The sequence below is a fragment of the Podarcis erhardii genome, assembly GCF_964252035.2.
Source record: "Podarcis erhardii genome assembly, chromosome: 12".
NCBI classification, from domain to species: domain Eukaryota; kingdom Metazoa; phylum Chordata; class Lepidosauria; order Squamata; family Lacertidae; genus Podarcis; species Podarcis erhardii.
This window is the reverse complement of record NC_138513.1, coordinates 15344489-15362189: the sequence shown is the minus strand read 5'-3', so window position 1 is coordinate 15362189 and position 17701 is coordinate 15344489. Positions and strand designations below refer to the sequence as shown.

Below are 17701 nucleotides of genomic sequence, written 5' to 3'. Positions count from 1 at the left end.
TAAATATGAGCATACCAAACATAAGGGGCTATTTCCAAATACCAGTGTCCATGATACTGCTTTCAGAATATTTCCCGTGAAGCCATACGTATGTACGGTACTTCTTGGAAAAGAGAGTGAGCAACTAGATTTCTGTCCAATCCTGTGTCAGTATGGGGGAAGAATTATACCTTACAAAACCAGCACATCAGTTATAAGGCAGAAACCTTCTCACCAGCCAGCTAATTTTCTATGTGTGGGGGAGGAGGGGGCGGGGAGATGCTTTGGGGTTTGTTTCTTGTGTTTTTAGTGCAGGGAAATATTCAGATCTGCACCCTCCCTGCCAACCCACAAGGTGGTAAAGTCTTAGGAGAACTATACCAGATGATGTTTTAAATCAGAACTGGATATTATTTATCTTCTGATAATACTGATGTGGCTGCTGGGTAAATTGCTACCTGTACTAAGATAGGCACACCATTTATACATTTTGCTAATTATTTGAACTTGTTAAAAAAATCATAAATGTCATAGTTCCAGGGCATGGTCTGAGGACACAGGATGCAACCACTTTGCTCAAACTCCTGGATGGGAGGCCACCAGGAAACCCTATACATGCTGTCGTGAGTTCAGTCATGGGGGAAAGCTGGGGCATAAATTAACTAAATAAATTGAGCTGGCACGAACCAAAAAAAAGTAAGTTTAGGCCAGACAATGTGTGCAACTGCTAATGCTGTTCAGATGCCAATCAGCTTTGAAAAATGGGTGCTCACTCAAAGACCCCCCTCCTCTTCACTTGAAAAACCACTGTGCTAATACCAGAAAGGAACTTTGCACAGTCTCCATCCATTAACTGATTATTATCACAGAGTGTTTTCATGTGGGGCAAGCTGGAGTCCCTCCAAGTCCCCATCTTCTTTTGACTTAAGTGCTTGCAACCAATAAAAAGTGACACGTTGTTGCAATTAGTGTTATTCGCAGTCTTGTGTCTAATTAATTTTTGTTCCTGCTTTGTGTGCTAGGGCTTCCAAAAGCAGAGAGTACTGGCTGCTAACATGGCGAGACTAGTGTATTGATTGCTTAATACTCTGCAATTCCCTGACCATTTACACCCTCCCTCCTTCCGTTTTCCTGGTATTTACTATTTGTTAAGAACATAACAATTTGTTATGGGTAGGAGACAGCCTGGATTTTCCTCATGAAACTTTTCAGCAGGTTCCCACTTCGGTTTCTGTTGTTGAAAGCTATCTTTATTTACTCACAAGAGAGACAGAGATAGGTGGGGGTCGTCATGGAGTAAACAGCTTATTTTGGGCAGAGTGAAACTGATTATAATTATTATTTCATTCTAAAGGCTTTCTAGATACAAGTGAAACTGAATAATAAGGCTGGTTAGAACATTTTTGAAAATCCAGTTCTACTTCCTCAAATCAAAATACTAACTGTATGAAAGCACTCTTTAAAAAACAACACTGTGTAGTCTTCAAACATTCTTCAAACAGCACTGGAGAATCCATGCTTGGCATCTATAGAAAGAACCTGAGTAAAGTTAAAGTGGCTAATCCTTCCCTTCTGTCCCTGATGATCCTACTACCTGGAGTTAACACTAGGTCATCCCTTGCCCCCAACTGGTTCCAGATGGGAGTCCATTTACTTTGCCTCTGAATACCAAGGAAGATCTTATCTGAAGAGTCTTACTTTTGTGCTCTGTTTCTGGAACCCATAACACAAACCCTTAACACGAAATGATGGGAGCAAGACTGAATATTGGGAGCCACGTATTAGAGAGACTTTAAAACTAAGTCCAATCAATGGTACATAACTACAACATTTCTCTTTGGCACTGCCTGGATCAGAAGAGTAAAATGCCATTGGAACTGAGGTCAATTCCCCACCACCACCCAGGATATACTAACATTTTTCTTATCAATTGGGATTCTCAGAATTCTAACAGTAGTATGCAGGCAGTACAAATGAGCAGTGTGTGTTTGTTGTCCTTTATGCAAGTTCTCCATTGTCAGCTTTTAGTGGAATGTATAGAAAAAGTAAGGATCATCATCTTTAGATTTTTCATCTGCCAACCAGAAAGCTTTTAGCATAGTGTATGAAAAGTGTACCACATTTGGCAAAGGCGTGATGGATGTAGGAATGCCAGATAAAAATAGAGCAATGACAGTGAGGATAGGTTGATGATTATGGACCCATTTGTATCCCTGCCTTTTTCTCCGCAACGAGGTGCCATTTTGCTCTGATTTAGTCAATTGTTCATCAAACACAACTACTATTTGTCTGGTGTGCTTCATTAGGAATCCATTATACTGCCCCCTAAAAAAACACAACTATTTGGAAGGGAGAGAAACTAAGCACTGTACTGTCACATAGATCAAGAATATTTTTAAATTATACCCTTTTTGAAAGGATTAAGATTTGATTTTAAGATCCTTTTATATTGGAGATCCACACCTCTAGAATTCTGCATACACAATCACAGTAATTGTGTGCTGAAATGACCAGTTAGAAACCTGAACTGGTCATCGGAGAAAGAAATTACTGCAGCTGCATGCGCAATCAATGTAATTACACAAAGTATTCAGAATGCCTGTTTGCTGAAAAATTGAGAGAATTTGGGCCATCTTGCATAATCCACAGCAAAGGACGTGTCCTCTAGGCCCAGAAACTACTTAATCGCATGCCTTCTGTTCTTTTATCAGTTTACTCAGAAGAATAATTAGCCAGCCCATGTTTCAACTCTGTAGCATTGTTGCTCCAACCTTGCACCACCATTCACAAAATTTCAGCATTGCAGAGGTCATATGTAACAAGGTGAAGGATGAATAGCTCCCATGGCATCATGGCAGGAGAGGTTAGTTTCTGAAGTTCTGTTGTATATCAGGCTGAGAATGGATGGAAACGATTCAACTGGCTGTTGGGTACAACTGGAACAAAACAATGTTTGCAGCCTCCAGACCATGGTTAACAGATGGAGAGCATAATATGGTTTTAACACGTTTGTCTTGCGAATTGACGGCTCTCTTCCATGCTTTCCTTTAACAACTGAACGTCACTGTTAATGCTATCATTGCTGTTAATAGCCAAGGAGTGTAAAACCCACTTCAAGCCTTTCAGGCCCAGCCCTACCATTAGACAGAGCTACCGTATTTTTCGCACCATAGGACGCACTTTTTCCCTCCTAAAAAGCAAGGGAAAATGTGTGTGCGTCCTATGGAGCGAATGCAGGGGGGAGGCAGGCGGGAAAAGCCCCAAGAGCCGCACACAAGCTCCGTGCACTCTTGTGGGCTGGCCGCATCAGTCCCTTCTCCCACCTCCCAGAAAAGCCAGGAGAAACCGCGATCTCTTTAAAGGGGTTGCACAACTTCTGCGGGCTTTTGCGAGAGGTGAGGGAATCCCTCCACCTCCCAAGAAAGCCAGGAGAAGCCACGATCTCTTTAAAGGGGTTGCGCGGCTTCTGCGGGCTATGGGGGGAGGTGAGGGAATCCCCCCACCGGGAGGGAGAGGCTGCACGGGGCTAAAGGGGAAGCCAAAACAGAGGCTGCACGGGGCTAAAGTGGAAGCCAAAACAGCGAGCGGGATCCATCCTGCTCGCTGCCTTGGCTTGTGTCATTGCTTCACGCAACCCCTCCGGCAGGGAGAGGTTGTGCACAGCCTGTACACTGCTCTTTGGGGCTGGGGGGGGAGATTTTTTTTCTTGATTTCCCCCCCTAAAAACTGGGTGCACCCTATGGTCCGGTGCACCCTATGGTGCAAAAAATACGGTACTCAGGGCAGCTGATTCTGGGTGCTATGAAAGGAAAAACGCAAATGATAAATGGTTCACTTTGCTATTATTGTATTTATACTGCCAGGAAGTGTAAGGAGGTTTTTTTTCTGCCTCTGGTGCGAAAATAACTTGGTTGGCCTTAAGTACTAAGTAAGCAAAGCAACAAAGGGATATTTATATATATATATAAAAATCTAAAACAGGAAATGTTACAATTTGCTATTGTTTGTACATAATCGAATAAATAAATAAATAGTAGAATGCTTAAAATACAAAAGAGTTGGCACACTGTTGGCAAAATAATGTTATTATTGCAAGGCAGAGAAAAATAAATCTAATCACCAATAAACATTGCAAATAACAATTCCAACTGTCAGGAACATTTCAACCCTTCAGTATTCTTCAGCAGAATGTAACCGTAAATTAGTGGATTAGATGCTCCAGAGAAAAATAATAATCCAGGATTGCCTAAATCAGGAATCATGTTTTGAATTTTAAAATATTACATTTCCTTTGCTCTATAGGCTGGTTCACATGTCAAATTAAACCACAGTCAAAATAAACTAGTGCACACTGCTGAAATCACAAAAACATCACTTCTCCCCTGCTGTTCCCATAAGGCCAGGAAACCAGCCATGGTCTGGCCTATCATATCATGCAAATCTGAGCTTGTGGGTTGTTTCTCTCAAAGCAAACCATGAGCAGAAGCAGAAGCTCGACTTAGCTATTGTAGTTTGTTTGGAGAGAAATAAACCCTTTGTTCAAATTCAGATGACATGTTGTGCTAGATTATGTCTGGTTTCCACATAGTATGTCAGGATTAGAGGAGGAATGAACTTCTTGCCATTTCAGCAGTGCACATTTGGAACATTCCTCATTCATAGTAAAATAATAGCATATGTACAGTATGGTTTAATGCAGTTGCAGTCAGTGTGGTGCCCTCCATATATTGTTGGATTCCCAAGTCCAATCAACTCAAGCCAGCATGGGCAGCTGTCAGGGATGACAGGAGCTGTAGTCAATATAAAGAATAAAGGGATTGTGTATATAATTTAATAAGAACACAATTATGAATCATTCCACTTATGAGTTATTTTGCTCACATGTGTTCCAGAGTTCCTGTATGTTATTTCCCCCCCGTTTATTTTCAAACGTTTGATTACATACAAGCAAAACTAAATTGTGTACAGTTTGGGGGGTTTTAAAGCTACTGTTTCTAATTTCATTTTGCTTCTTGAAGACTACAAACATAAACTCAGGCTGCAAGATGTCCTGGTCTAGCCCTGCTTTGGTTAAAGAGGAAAATCTGGTTGCTGGTGTTGTCAACCTAACACTTCATCATGACTAAAGGGAACCATAGAAGTAAGGGAGGAATGTGCTTGGGAAGAGAAAAGGGAAGGCTATGCAAGAGCCCCTGGCATTCACTCTTTCCCTTGGCCACAACTAGGATATTGGGAACAGTGGCCCAGATCACATGTCATAAGTAAATGGTTTTCTATGAACATGGAGATCACATCCACTCTGCTTCTCCACCAGCACAAGCAGGAGCAACAAAGCATTATCTCTATTTTAGCATTTGTCTAAACAAGAAATTGTGGTTTGTTTTAAGCCAGGGATCATGGTTTGTTCCAGGAACAAATCTTGGCTTCAGATCATGGTTTGTTAGGAGAAGAATGAATCATGACCCATAGTTTGGACACAGTCTGAAGCCAGGATTGTGGTTTGTTGCTTCCATCCACCTGCACTAAAAGAGGAGTGAAGCAGGAACCACTTGTGTGTTCATTGTAAAACATTAATTCTGGTGTTGAATATTCATAGTGGACCCACTGAACTTAATGGACTTTAGTTAGTAATGACTAACTAAATCCACTGATTCTAATGAGTTTATTTTCAGTGTGACTTAATCAGATGCAAACAATGCCATCAAACTTCATGCTGCAACATAGATTAATCTACGTGACGCATTAAGGGGATCTTTTGTGCACAAAATTGGCTGCAGGAATTCAGTCTTGGTTTATAGGAACTACATATAAATGGCAAAACTGGCTAAATTGCAAAAGCCCAGTAACATTAGAACGTCAGCAATAACCCCAAATCTGTATGCTAGACGTTCAAGCCCCGACCTTTAACAAAAGATAAATAGATATCAATTTTCATTTAGAAAAAGCCAACAAACATTCTGATCTGACAGAAGCATATTACTGACCTTCTCTTCTGACTTTATTAAACAACTAATTCCTATGAAAGATCAGGTTATTTGAAAATGCCAAAATGGCAATAAATATTAAGAAATCATAATGGAAGCAAGCACAATTACCGTAGGACTATCCCACTTTGTCATGTGAGAAGACATAGTTCACACAGCCTGCAAAAAGAACAGCTTTAATAAGGAAGACTTCTCTTTTCCCAAGTCTCTTCCTTCTATATCAGAGAGGAAGAATTTGCTCACTCTAAATCATTATTCCAAACAGACTGGCTAAATAAGAAGAGAACTTCATGATGATGGCATATGTATGTGTATGTGCATTAATGTGCCCGCAAGGAAATTTTAATCTAATGACGGTAATTGGTGAAATAACTGCTGCCTGTTAGCTGAAAAGAAAGCACGTTTGTTAGGTTTCTGTAAAGCCTGTCATATTATAATATCCTTCATTAAAAATAATCAAAGACAATCAACATCTCCATTCTGCTCATATTTATAATAAACTACTTGGGGGTATACTTAAGCGCTCTGCTTCATTTGTTGCGCCACATGCATGCACTCAGCATAATCAAATGAGAACAGGCACAAGACATGTATCTTTCCATGGTGAACATTAACAATAAAAAGCAATTGATGTGAACGGGAATCCTGTCTGCTCACATTGTACCAAATGTCACTGCAGAAGACACTTTCCAGATATTACGTGGTATCATATGGAATATTAAAACTGGGATCTGAAGAGTCCCATCAACATTAGCATCAGCTACAATATTTGGGGGGACCTCCAGGACAAGATGATTTAGTGGGCCCACTTAGCCTGGAATAGTTGAACTGAACAAACTCAAAATTCTCTGACGCTCGCTGTCCATCTTGCCTTCTTGGGTGCTCTGCATGAAGCAAGAATGTAATGATGTTGGCATGGTCGATATTTAGTTAGAACAACCAACCTCAGCTTTTTTTATTGGAAGAAGCAGAAATGGACCTGAAACCATTATTACCAAGGCTGTAACATCATGCTTATATTGCTGTCAATATGTTAATGGTTAGACTGTTGTAAGGTGCTGGAAGATGATTGTGGGATTGACCTACAAAACAGTTGGGGAACACCAATCGACATAAAACATAGTGAGCAGACCTCATAGATAGCTCATCATCTAACACCCATCTTGCAATATCTTTTTCCAGTAAAGTTTCCTGGTTCAATTCATCATGCTTGTTTTGACCTTCAAAACCCAAATGGGCTTAGGGCCTGGGTACTTCATCTCAATGGGCATTTTGTTTGGTGGCTGCATTATAAGCAACTGCTAGATCAAGTTAGAAGCTGAAAAAAATGCAAACGTACTAAATTGAATTCAACTGATGTAAATCTAATCTCTGCAATCAAGACGCAAACGCCATATTTTGGCAGAGCATTAGGCACACTTAAAATGCATTCACTATAATGAGATTACATGTCATGTGCATAATTCCAGATTGGATTGTAGCCAGTATTCACTACTCTAATTAGACATTCACAATCTCTTAACTCCAATAATTGAAAAGACTTGATATTTTTGAAGCAAATTTTGCAACTGAAATAAAGTAATGGGAAAATCAAATATAAAATTTATCTAATGTATACCCCAAATATTTAGTTTAAAAATACTTGCTATGTGTCAAACACAATTGAAAACCATGTTTTAACAAAATAAACCTCGAAGATTGTAACAATAAAAACATGGCAACCAAAACCATTCTAAAAAGCAGCATAAGAATAAAAATACAACATAATCAGGAATTGGGATACTCATTCAAAAAGGTCATTTCCATGATTGCCACTCCTCTGACCTCAAAAGATAGGGTGCTCCAACAACGATCATACTGCATAGGCAAAATACATGGGAAAACATATCCAGGTAACTACCTCTTGAACCACAAAGTCATTTGAAAAGAAATAGGTGTTCAAATAGTGTTTGTAAATTGACCACGGATAGCAAATCTGTTTAAAATCTGGAATATGCTTCCTAGGGCTGGCCCCAGTTACAGCAGTCTAGCAGCTGCAAAATAAACAGTAGTTTTCTTTAAAGACAGTTTCACGTAACCACAATGTGGTAATTACGTTTCACTTTGTGCCAAAGAAATGTGCACTCTCCCTTACTGCTAAAAAATGCTATTTTTGTCCACTACTTAGTGCTGCAAAGTACTGCAATTATATAAATGGTATGATCACTATTTCCATTGCTGACTGAGAAAAATCAGATGCCTGTGTAATGTCCCAGTGGTGTGTTTGTAGGCTTCTTCTTTATCTGTTCCATTAAATGTGAAAAATTGGTATATCGTAATACTGACTGAGTTTATATTTATAAGCACAGCAATTCCTCACTCAGCTAGTAACAGGGTTTCTCCCCCTCCAAGCATGTCATCTTAAGCTGATGGCCTTAAGTATTTTTGAAGGCGCATCAACAACAGAAGCAAACTGTCAACTCAACCTTATGTCATCCAAGTTTGTAGAGCTTAAAACCCAGTAACCAGAAACAAGCAATCTGGTAGTTCACATGAAGTTCACAGAAAATAGAACATAATCATAGAAGGAAAATAACATTACTGATCATTATTAAGCCACAGTAAGAGTCCCCTTTGATGTGTTCCATGTGAAAAAATCTCATAATAAATATACAAAATGACTGGCACTAAATTTTACTATTACATGCAAATGTAAATAAATAAAAAATGCTTGCCAACAGCAACACAGAAGTGGCATTGAGAAGCTAGCTGATATTTCTTCATTGAAATGAAAAAAAGACCTTACAGCTACATACTTAATAACTTATTTTCAGATGTTATGACAAATACACATTGCACCTTGTATTCATATATTCGCACCTTGCAATTCAGATATGCTCACACATTAAAGGTCTGATTTAAAATGCTACACATTTACATCCTTGTGTCACAACCCACCTATCTGGGACTTAATAAGAACTCAGTTGAGAAATATTTGACCTAGACTCTTGGAAAAGATCGGTGCATACCACTGGAAACACATTAGCTAAGTTTTGTACGAGCACAGTGGAATTTCTGACCTTTTCTCTTTGACTCCTATCTCTTTGAAATTTCCTTTGGGTTCAAATGAATTTTGCCAGGTGGCATGGAGGTAAAGCATGTTGAAGAAATGCCAAGGTTCTAAAAGCGCCCCAGGGCGTCACATTACTAGCTGAATAGTACTTTGCATCTTGACCAATATTCTCAGCTTTGCTAGAGGTGTAAAGTACTTTTTATAGTCAATAAGCTTGATAATGGAGTCAAAACCATTTAAGGTGCTACTTTCCTTATGTCCTCATAAAGAATTTACCCAAACCCAGTTTATGTTCTACACTGCCATGAAGCAGCATAGAAAAAGGACATTGAATTTTTCAAGATATGTATTAAATAAGATATGATCTTCTTTAATACATATACAGTGGTACCTTGGGTTAAGAACTTAATTTGTTCTGGAGGTCCATTCTTAACCTGAAACTGTTCTTAATCTGAAGCACCACTTTAGCTAATGGGGCCTCCTGCTGCTGCTGCGCCGCTGCTGCACAATTTCTGTTCTTATCCTGAAGCAAAGTTCTTAACCCAAGGTAATATTTCTGGGTTAGCGGAGTCTGTAACCTGAACCGTATGTAACCTGAAGCCTATGTAACCCGAGATACCACTCTATTGTATTAATACAAGATACGATATAGATATGATGAAGAAGGGCTGGGGAAGCAGTGGACCTAGCAGTTGTCATAACCCTCATCATCCATGACCATTTGCCCAAGATGTCTAGAGCTGATGGGAGCTGCAAGCCAACAGCATTTAAAAGGACCACAGGTTGGCAAGTGCAGGAACAAATAAATGTGCATTCATTTCATATGCACCCTTATATGCCCAGCAGGCAGAAAACAAATTTGCTTACCTTTCCTCAGCTGTATATTGAGCCGCTTCCCTATCTTTTTGGTATTATAGCCAGTGCTTGAAGTGGAGGCGAGGACATTTTGTGGTGACGATGCCAGGCCTAGGGGTGGTTTTCCTGATGAATTCACACTATGAGGTAGTTGTGAGTAAGAGTCCGTCTGATCTGCTTGATGGCTCACTCGGGGTATTCTTTGTAATGTGTGAAGTCCAGTGTGATTAACACTCTTATTGTCCATATATTGGGAATCGGGGCTAAACCGACTGGAGTAGTGAGCATTCTTCTCACTTTGTGATAACTGTTCATATTGCTCTTTCTTCGCTGCTGGAACCACATGGAACCAAATAATGGGTGTTCGCATGGCTTGACGGAACATATGCTGTGCTCTAGGTTTGAGAATGAATGAGAAATTATCAAATTAAGACTGGCAGACTAGAAGACATTACAAACATAATTACTGATGTTAATTAGGCATCATGAAATGACAAGACATATTGTTGAAACTGAACTGTAAACTAAAAAGGCGAACTGTAAACTAAAAGGCTGATTTTCTTGGAGTGATCTGCTACAAATGTCTTTTCTACTAAAAGTATATTTCTTTTAGGGCAGCACAGTTGTTTTTTAAAAAATCTTCTTTGATTAATAAATGTGGTCTTAAAATTAGCATAAGGTTTCATGTCCTTTTCATAAATTTTATAAATGATGACTTTGAAATTTGTAAGCACCCCCCCCCCAAAAAAAATCTCCTTAATTCAAAATGTAGGTGATCTAAGAATATGATATATTAACTTGCATAAAAGTTCATGGAAACCTACTTCAGAATAATATTAAACTGTCTAGTTAGCACTTTCTGTTAAATTAAAACATGCGTCCCACAGACGGAAAGATTTTCATGCTAATTTTTTTGTATTTGAGCTAGTTGCATTCAGTGGCTCAGTTAAGAATCACACTAAATTATGATGCATCATTATATATCAGCCATATATCAGCATTATATCAGCCATAACAAGACTTGGTCTCATGTTGTCCTCCCTCCTTTCTCATAAGCAAAAGGAAGAGAATGAAAGCTTCAGCTTTCAATTGTTGAATGAGGCATAGATTCTAGTAATGTCAAAATCAATAAAATATTATTTTTACTGTTGTTCATTTTAAAAAAAGTATCCAACCATAGTTTGTTCTAATTTAGAAGAAATGTGCTATGTGGGAAAAAATAACCACAAGAGCCCTTAATAGCATTAACCATTAACAGTTTACAGTATTAGATCTGATGCCTTCCTTATCCACAATATTGCTCATACCACAACACAACCCACCAATATATGGTGAAGCTGTTTATGAGAAGCATTCTACTACCTTGCACAAAAGTTCATGGAAGAGTATAACTACAATTTGTCCTTACACTCACAGTTCTTTATTCCCAAGTGAAACACCACATTTGAATGCCATGCTAAACAAAGGTTTTAACACAATGTGAAAGAGCTGGAGCAAACCTGAACACAACCCTTCCCTTTCCATGCAGCCAAGGAGGAGTTAAGAAGCTTTTGTTTGCTTTGTTATATCGCCCAGACGCAGGACTGTGGTCAACATTAAATACCTGCTAGTTTAAAAGAAGTCAAATTCAAACCATGAGTTTCTGAAACTAGCTTGTGATTAACAAAGTTGAAGAACTGAAAGTTTCCAAACCCCTCCTCCCAGTCACACAGGAGGAGGGTGTGCACGCACCCAAGGTTTGATGTGGATCTTTCATTTGAGTGTGATGTTTGAATGTCCTTATTTGATGCATAGTTGACCTCAATTCAGCAGTGTTTGGGTAAACCCTTAAACACGCAGCAGTTTTATAAGCACTTAAGCACTGCAGGATATTAAAGGATTGAAATTATCACTAATAGTGCCAGAAATATTTTAATTTAGATTGATTATTCATTATTGCAAAATAAAAAAGTATTTTGCAATCTATGCACCACAAATATTACTGAATGTGCAGGTGGTATAAGCTGCACAATTCCCTCCTGCCCCATAATTTATTTTTTAAATTAAATTTCCATGAGAACTAGAACTCATGAGAACCAGAATCTAGGAATGACCCAATGCCCTGCTACACAGAAAGTTATAATCTTACTGACTTCTTTGTGGAAGTTTCAGCATTTCTACACACAAGTGCATTTCATGTGCAAAATTACATTACTGTTTTAGAAACAGTGAACACAATGGTTTCGATGGTGTGTTAATGTTAAGCACTTCTCCACCTATAAACAAATCATATCATTCAAGTTAACAGGGGGTAGAGGGAAGAAAAACAGCCCTGTAACAATTTTAAATTGAGGAAATAAAGTTATGCAATGGCAGTCATTATCCTGTAGCAATTGTAAACTGAGTAATTAAAGAAACACTGTAATGATCTACAAACACACTCCTCTTTAAAGAAAGAACTTACTTAGACAATTTGTTCTTGAGCATTTTATTCCTCCCCAAATTACTACCATGTGTGATGGTTAAAGGTTAAGAAAAGCAATAAACTGTAAAGATGCACTTACTGCTCAAATCTTCTATTGCGAAGGTCCCCATCATTAATTCTAACAATACAGTCATTTTCATGAAAGAGGTTTTCTTGTTCCGCTTTCCCACCTTTCTCCAGTCGCTTTACTAACAATCCCAAAGTTCTGGAACATAAATTATGACAAATTATCAGTACACTTGCAAAGTTTCCAGTGATTTGGGTCAGAAGAATAAACCCTATCCTAATGCTAAAGTGCCCCCACTTCCCTCAGAAACAAGTCACTCCAGATAAATATTCTTCAACATTTAAAGACCAAGGACCCACCTTTAAACCAAACATGCATTTCAGGATTCATTTCTTAATCTTTTATCACATATTTTGGTGGTAGTGTTGCTGTTGCCACGCATCTTGGATCTGGCTGTGACCTAGGACTCAGGTAATGGTAAAGGTAAAGGGACCCCTGACCATTAGGTCCAGTTGTGGACAACTCTGGGGTTGCAGCACTCATCTCACTTTATTGGCCAAGGGAGCTGGCGTACAGCTTCCGGGTGATGTGGCCAGCATGACTAAGCCGCTTCTGGCGAACCAGAGCAGCGCATGGAAACGCCGTTTACCTTCCTGCCGGAGTGGTACCTATTTATCTACTTGCACTCTGATGTGCTTTCAAAATGCTAGTTTGGCAGGAGCAGGGACCAAGCAACGGGAGCTCACCCCATCACGGGGATTCGAACCACCGACCTTCTGATCGGCAAGCCCTAGGCTCTGTGGTTTGACCCACAGCGCCACCCACGTCCCTCAGCTATAGGACTCAGCTATTCAGCTGCAAACAAAACGTTTTAAGTATGTTTTAAGTGCAATATACAATGTGACACTAGATGGCAATTGTGAACCTTATAGAAAATGTATTTTTTTAAAACGCTTTTAAAAAAGCATTTTCAGAACTTTTTAATATGTGTGTAGATTCCGCCCCAATGTGGGAAAACCTGTATTAGAGGAAGGTGTGCACTTTTGCAAAAGCAAGAGTGGGGAACTCTTGGCCCTCCAGATGTTCTTGAACTACAACTCTCATCAGCCCTATATCGCTTGGCACCCAGATATCTGAAGAACCTGTGTCTTTAAAACTTTTGACAGAGTAGAGTTTTGAACTGGCTGCTGTTATTCTGTGTCTGTTCTATTATTATATTAGTGTTGTAAACTGATGTTATTTTCTCCTTTTTGTACTGAATGGTAAGATAAACCTTTTTCAAAATAAAAATAAACTCCTTAACATAATGCTGCTTCAGAGAGTCCCTTTCATTGCACGTGCTCAGAAGAGATGTCAAGATAAGTCTTTCCAGATGTTTTCTCTCTCCAGAACAAGTTAGACAGGGTGGGGGTAGGGATTCTGCCTGGCAACCTCTTGACAACACCAACCTCTTGACAACACCAACCAAAATCTCCAATTATTCTAACACACAACTTCAGTTACTTGTCCTGACCCACTCCACCCATTATTCAACACTTGCAGAGGCTGTATACCACACTTAGTGAAGTAAACACACAAATATGGATGGTATCTTGTATGCCTCCTTCCACCAACTCCTGCAGCCAAGCTGTTGTCAAACGTATTTGTCAGGGTTTTAGGGAGAGAGGAGACAGAGAGCGAGGGCGAGGAGGAAGAGGACGACAACGAGCCGAGGTTGTCCCAAAGTCCGTCTACCGAATCAGAGGATTCCCAGAAGGGAGCCCCCCTGGTCAGGCCAAGGGGCAATAGAGAGGGAATCAGTCAGAGAGAGGGGAACGAAGAGGGAATCCCCAGTGGGAGTGGCAAAGCGGGACCAGCTCCCCCGTCGGAACGGAGTAGAGGGGGGGGAGTTGCCAGTGTGTCAGAAAGAGCAGGACAGGAAGGAGGAAGGGGGAGGAGTTCGGAGCAAGACGTCCTGCCTGAAAGGGAGGAGTGTAGTACCGAGAGCAGCGTAACTGTAGAAAGGAAGGTCAGAGGCAACGTACGCGCGCCAAGTTCAAATATAGAGGCGCGCGGAAATGAGGAGAGCTCTGAGGAGGAGCCTGGTGCCAAAGCACGAAGGAGGGGGGAGCAGGCGGGAGAAGACTCAGCCTCTGGGGAGTCCCGGAAAGAGGGAAGACAGGGGGGCAGGAAGACCCTGCGGAAAAGGAAAGAGAGGAAAAGGTGGAGCAGTACAAGCCTCTTAAATTGGTGCAGGGGAGGGACGGACTCAGAGGGGACTTCTAACATCTAAGGGTAACAGATGCGGAGCCACGGAGTTTGGATGTAATGACGACAATGATCTTCAATAAAACCTTTTGTATATAGCTTGGACTGGACTTTGGTCTCTTGTGAGCTGGGACCCAGGGTGGCTCTGACAGAAAGTCCCCTCCAAAGAACGCAAAATTTTTTTTTTGCAAAGCTCACGAACGGTGACAGCCATGACTGCGGAGGAGCAGTTGACAGCGCTGCGAACTACAGTTTCCGAACTCACTGCTGCAGTCCTTGCGTCTCAGAAGAAGCATGACGAAATGGAGAAGCGCTGCCAGGACCTGCAAACAAGGTGGGAACGTGCAAGCAGGGAAGGGTTCCCAGGGTCCAGATCAGAGGGGATTGGACTTGGACGGAGGGGGGGCAGCCTAGTCACCCACTTCGATGGGAACCTGAAGCACTACCCCAGTTTCAGAGCAGACGTTTTGTATGCATTGCACTTGCTTCGTCATGACTTTAAAGATGAGGAGGAGAAAGTGGGGTTTATTGTTTCTCACTTGCGTGGGCCGGCCAGAGACTGGTTGCGCAATTTGTGGCGTGAAGATGGCCCTGCCCGCCGCGATGCAGATGAATTCATTAAAGCGATGGATGCCTGCTTCCAGTCTACTGTAGATGTGGATCTTGCACGCCGGGAAATTTTTGGATTGCGGCAAGGCAAAGCCACTGTGCGTCAGTACCATTCTAGATTTTTTGCTTTACTGACTGCGCTAAGCTGGGAGAAGGATTGTGCACCTGTGAGGGATTTGTTCTGGGAGGGGCTCAGCGGTCCCATTAAGGATGAACTTGCCAGGGGAGACAGACCCCAGACCCTGGAGGAGCTTGTGCAGAGGGCTTTGGCGATTGGGATACGGCACGAGGGACGTCCTTGGCACACTGAGGAAGAACGTCAGGTGCGTCCACCAGCGAGGACGTCTTCTTTCATCCCCAGGGAGTTCAGTCAGTCACATCCTTCGCCACTGGGAAGGCAGGGGGAGGAGCCCATGGAACTTGGTGGTGCTAAGGCTCAAGCAACAGCCAGAGCCCCAGCTTCCGGTGCAGTGAAGGCAAAGCCTCCTAGAGGGACCAGGAAGTGTTACATTTGCGACAGTGCACAGCACATGGCGAAAGAGTGTCCCCAGAGGCTGCAGAAACACACTGCAGCTTTAGCAACTGTTGCAGCAGAAATGATGCAAGCAGAGCAACCTCAGGGAAACGACAGTGCCTGGCTGGAAGCAGAGCTGCTGGGGCTCAGCCAGGCGAATCTGTAGAGCAGTCCCCAGCGCTTTTGCAACGCACAGACCCTTTACCACCCAAGCCAGCGGTGCAGCTCACTGCAACACTTCAGTTGCCGAATGGAACCACCCTGGAAGTCCCCATCACGATTGATTCTGGGAGCAACGCAGATTTTGTGGGGACGCACTTTGTCAAGCAGCATCGCATAGCGCTTCTGCCAGCGACAACACCTCTGAACGTAGTCACGGTGGATGGCAGGAAATTGCTAGGAGGACAAGTTGTGCAACAGACGCCTCCCATGGTGATGAGGATTGGAAATCATCGAGAAGTCATCAGCTTCAATGTCACCCGCCTTTCAGACATGCCTATAGTATTAGGCATGAGTTGGCTGGAGAGACACAGTCCTGCTGTAGCGTGGTACCAACGGCAGATCACCTTTTGCTCATCGTACTGTGCTCAACATTGCATCCAGTCCAGCCAGGAGGAGGGAGCTGAGCAGCAGTTGCAACTTGGCATGGTGCAGGCAGTACCCCGCAAGTACGAGGGGTTCCTGGAGGTTTTCTGCGAGAAGGAAGCTGACCAGTTGCCGCCCCACAGGCCTTATGATTGTGCCATCGACCTGGTGCCAGGGGCGCAGTTGCCGACTGCAAAGCTGTATTCCATGTCTGAGGACGAGATGCAAGAACTCAGGGAGTTCATAGAGCACAATTTGAAGCGCGGATTCATCCGAGAATCGAAAGCGGTGGGGGGCAGTCCTGTTTTCTTTGTAAAGAAGAAAGACACGCCCCAGAAAAGACTCATTGTGGACTATCGATTCATAAACAGTAAGACCAAACCCAAGGCCTTCCCCATGCCCAAGATAGATGATCTCCTGGCAACCGTAAGGAAGGGGAAGATCTTCACCAAATTGGATCTGCGTGGAGCGTATAACCTCATACGCATCCGGGAGGGCGATGAGTGGAAGACGGCCATGTTCACGCCTCTGGGCACGTACGAATACAGAGTTATGCCATTTGGTCTCCAAAATGGATCTCACGTCTTCCAAGCGTTTATGCATCACGTGCTAGCGGGACTTCTCTACAAGAAATGCGTGTGTTTCCTCGACGACATCCTGATCTTTTCGGAAACGGAGGAGGCCCATGAGAAGGACGTAAAGGAAGTCCTGCAGAGACTACGGGAGAACAAGCTCTACGCCAAGTTAGAGAAGTGCCAGTTTGATGTGACGGACGTGGATTTCCTAGGCTACAAGCTGTCCGACAAGGGGCTGGCCATGGACAGCGCCAAGGTCCGCGCGGTGTTGGACTGGAAGAGCCCTCGCAATCGGAAGGAAGTCCAAAGATTCATCGGCTTCGCCAACTTCTACCGCAAATTCATCAGAGGTTTTGCAAAGGAGACGGCAGCGATCACGGACACTCTCAGTTCCAAGAAAAAGAGGTTCGTGTGGACGGAACAGGCGGAGCGCTCTTTTCAGAAGCTTAAAAGCCTTTTCGCCTCCGAGGAGCAGCTGCTGCACGTGAATCCAGGCAAGCCCATACGACTAGAGACCGACGCGTCAGACAGAGCGGTTGGAGCCGTACTCCTGCAAGAAGATCCACATGGAAACTGGAGACCCGGTGCCTTTTACTCCAGAAAGCTCAGCAAAGCGGAGCAAAACTACACCATATGGGACAGGGAGCTGTTAGCCATTCACGCAGCTTTCAAAGCGTGGCGACACTTCCTCATAGGAGCCAAGCACACAGTACAGGTCCGCACGGATCACAAGAACCTAGAGTATTGGCGCACGGCGAAGCTCCAAAGCCAGAGGCACATGCGCTGGGCGGAATTCTTCGCGGATTTCGACTTTCGGATAGAGTACGTCC

General features: G+C 42.4%; 1 protein-coding gene across 4 annotated transcripts in view; it reads right to left on the bottom strand.

Moving 5' to 3' along the window:
- The window catches only part of PARD3 (par-3 family cell polarity regulator), a 550835-nt gene that overhangs the window by 229940 nt on the left and 303194 nt on the right, over positions 1 to 17701 (bottom strand). For all 4 annotated transcript variants that reach the window (XM_081834189.1, XM_081834186.1, XM_081834187.1 and 1 more), the window contains 2 exons: positions 12414 to 12539; positions 9883 to 10265 (listed from right to left, as the gene is read on the bottom strand). In XM_081834189.1, the coding sequence (XP_081690315.1) occupies positions 9883 to 10265; positions 12414 to 12539 (509 nt within the window). The remainder of the gene's footprint in view (positions 1 to 9882; positions 10266 to 12413; positions 12540 to 17701) is intronic.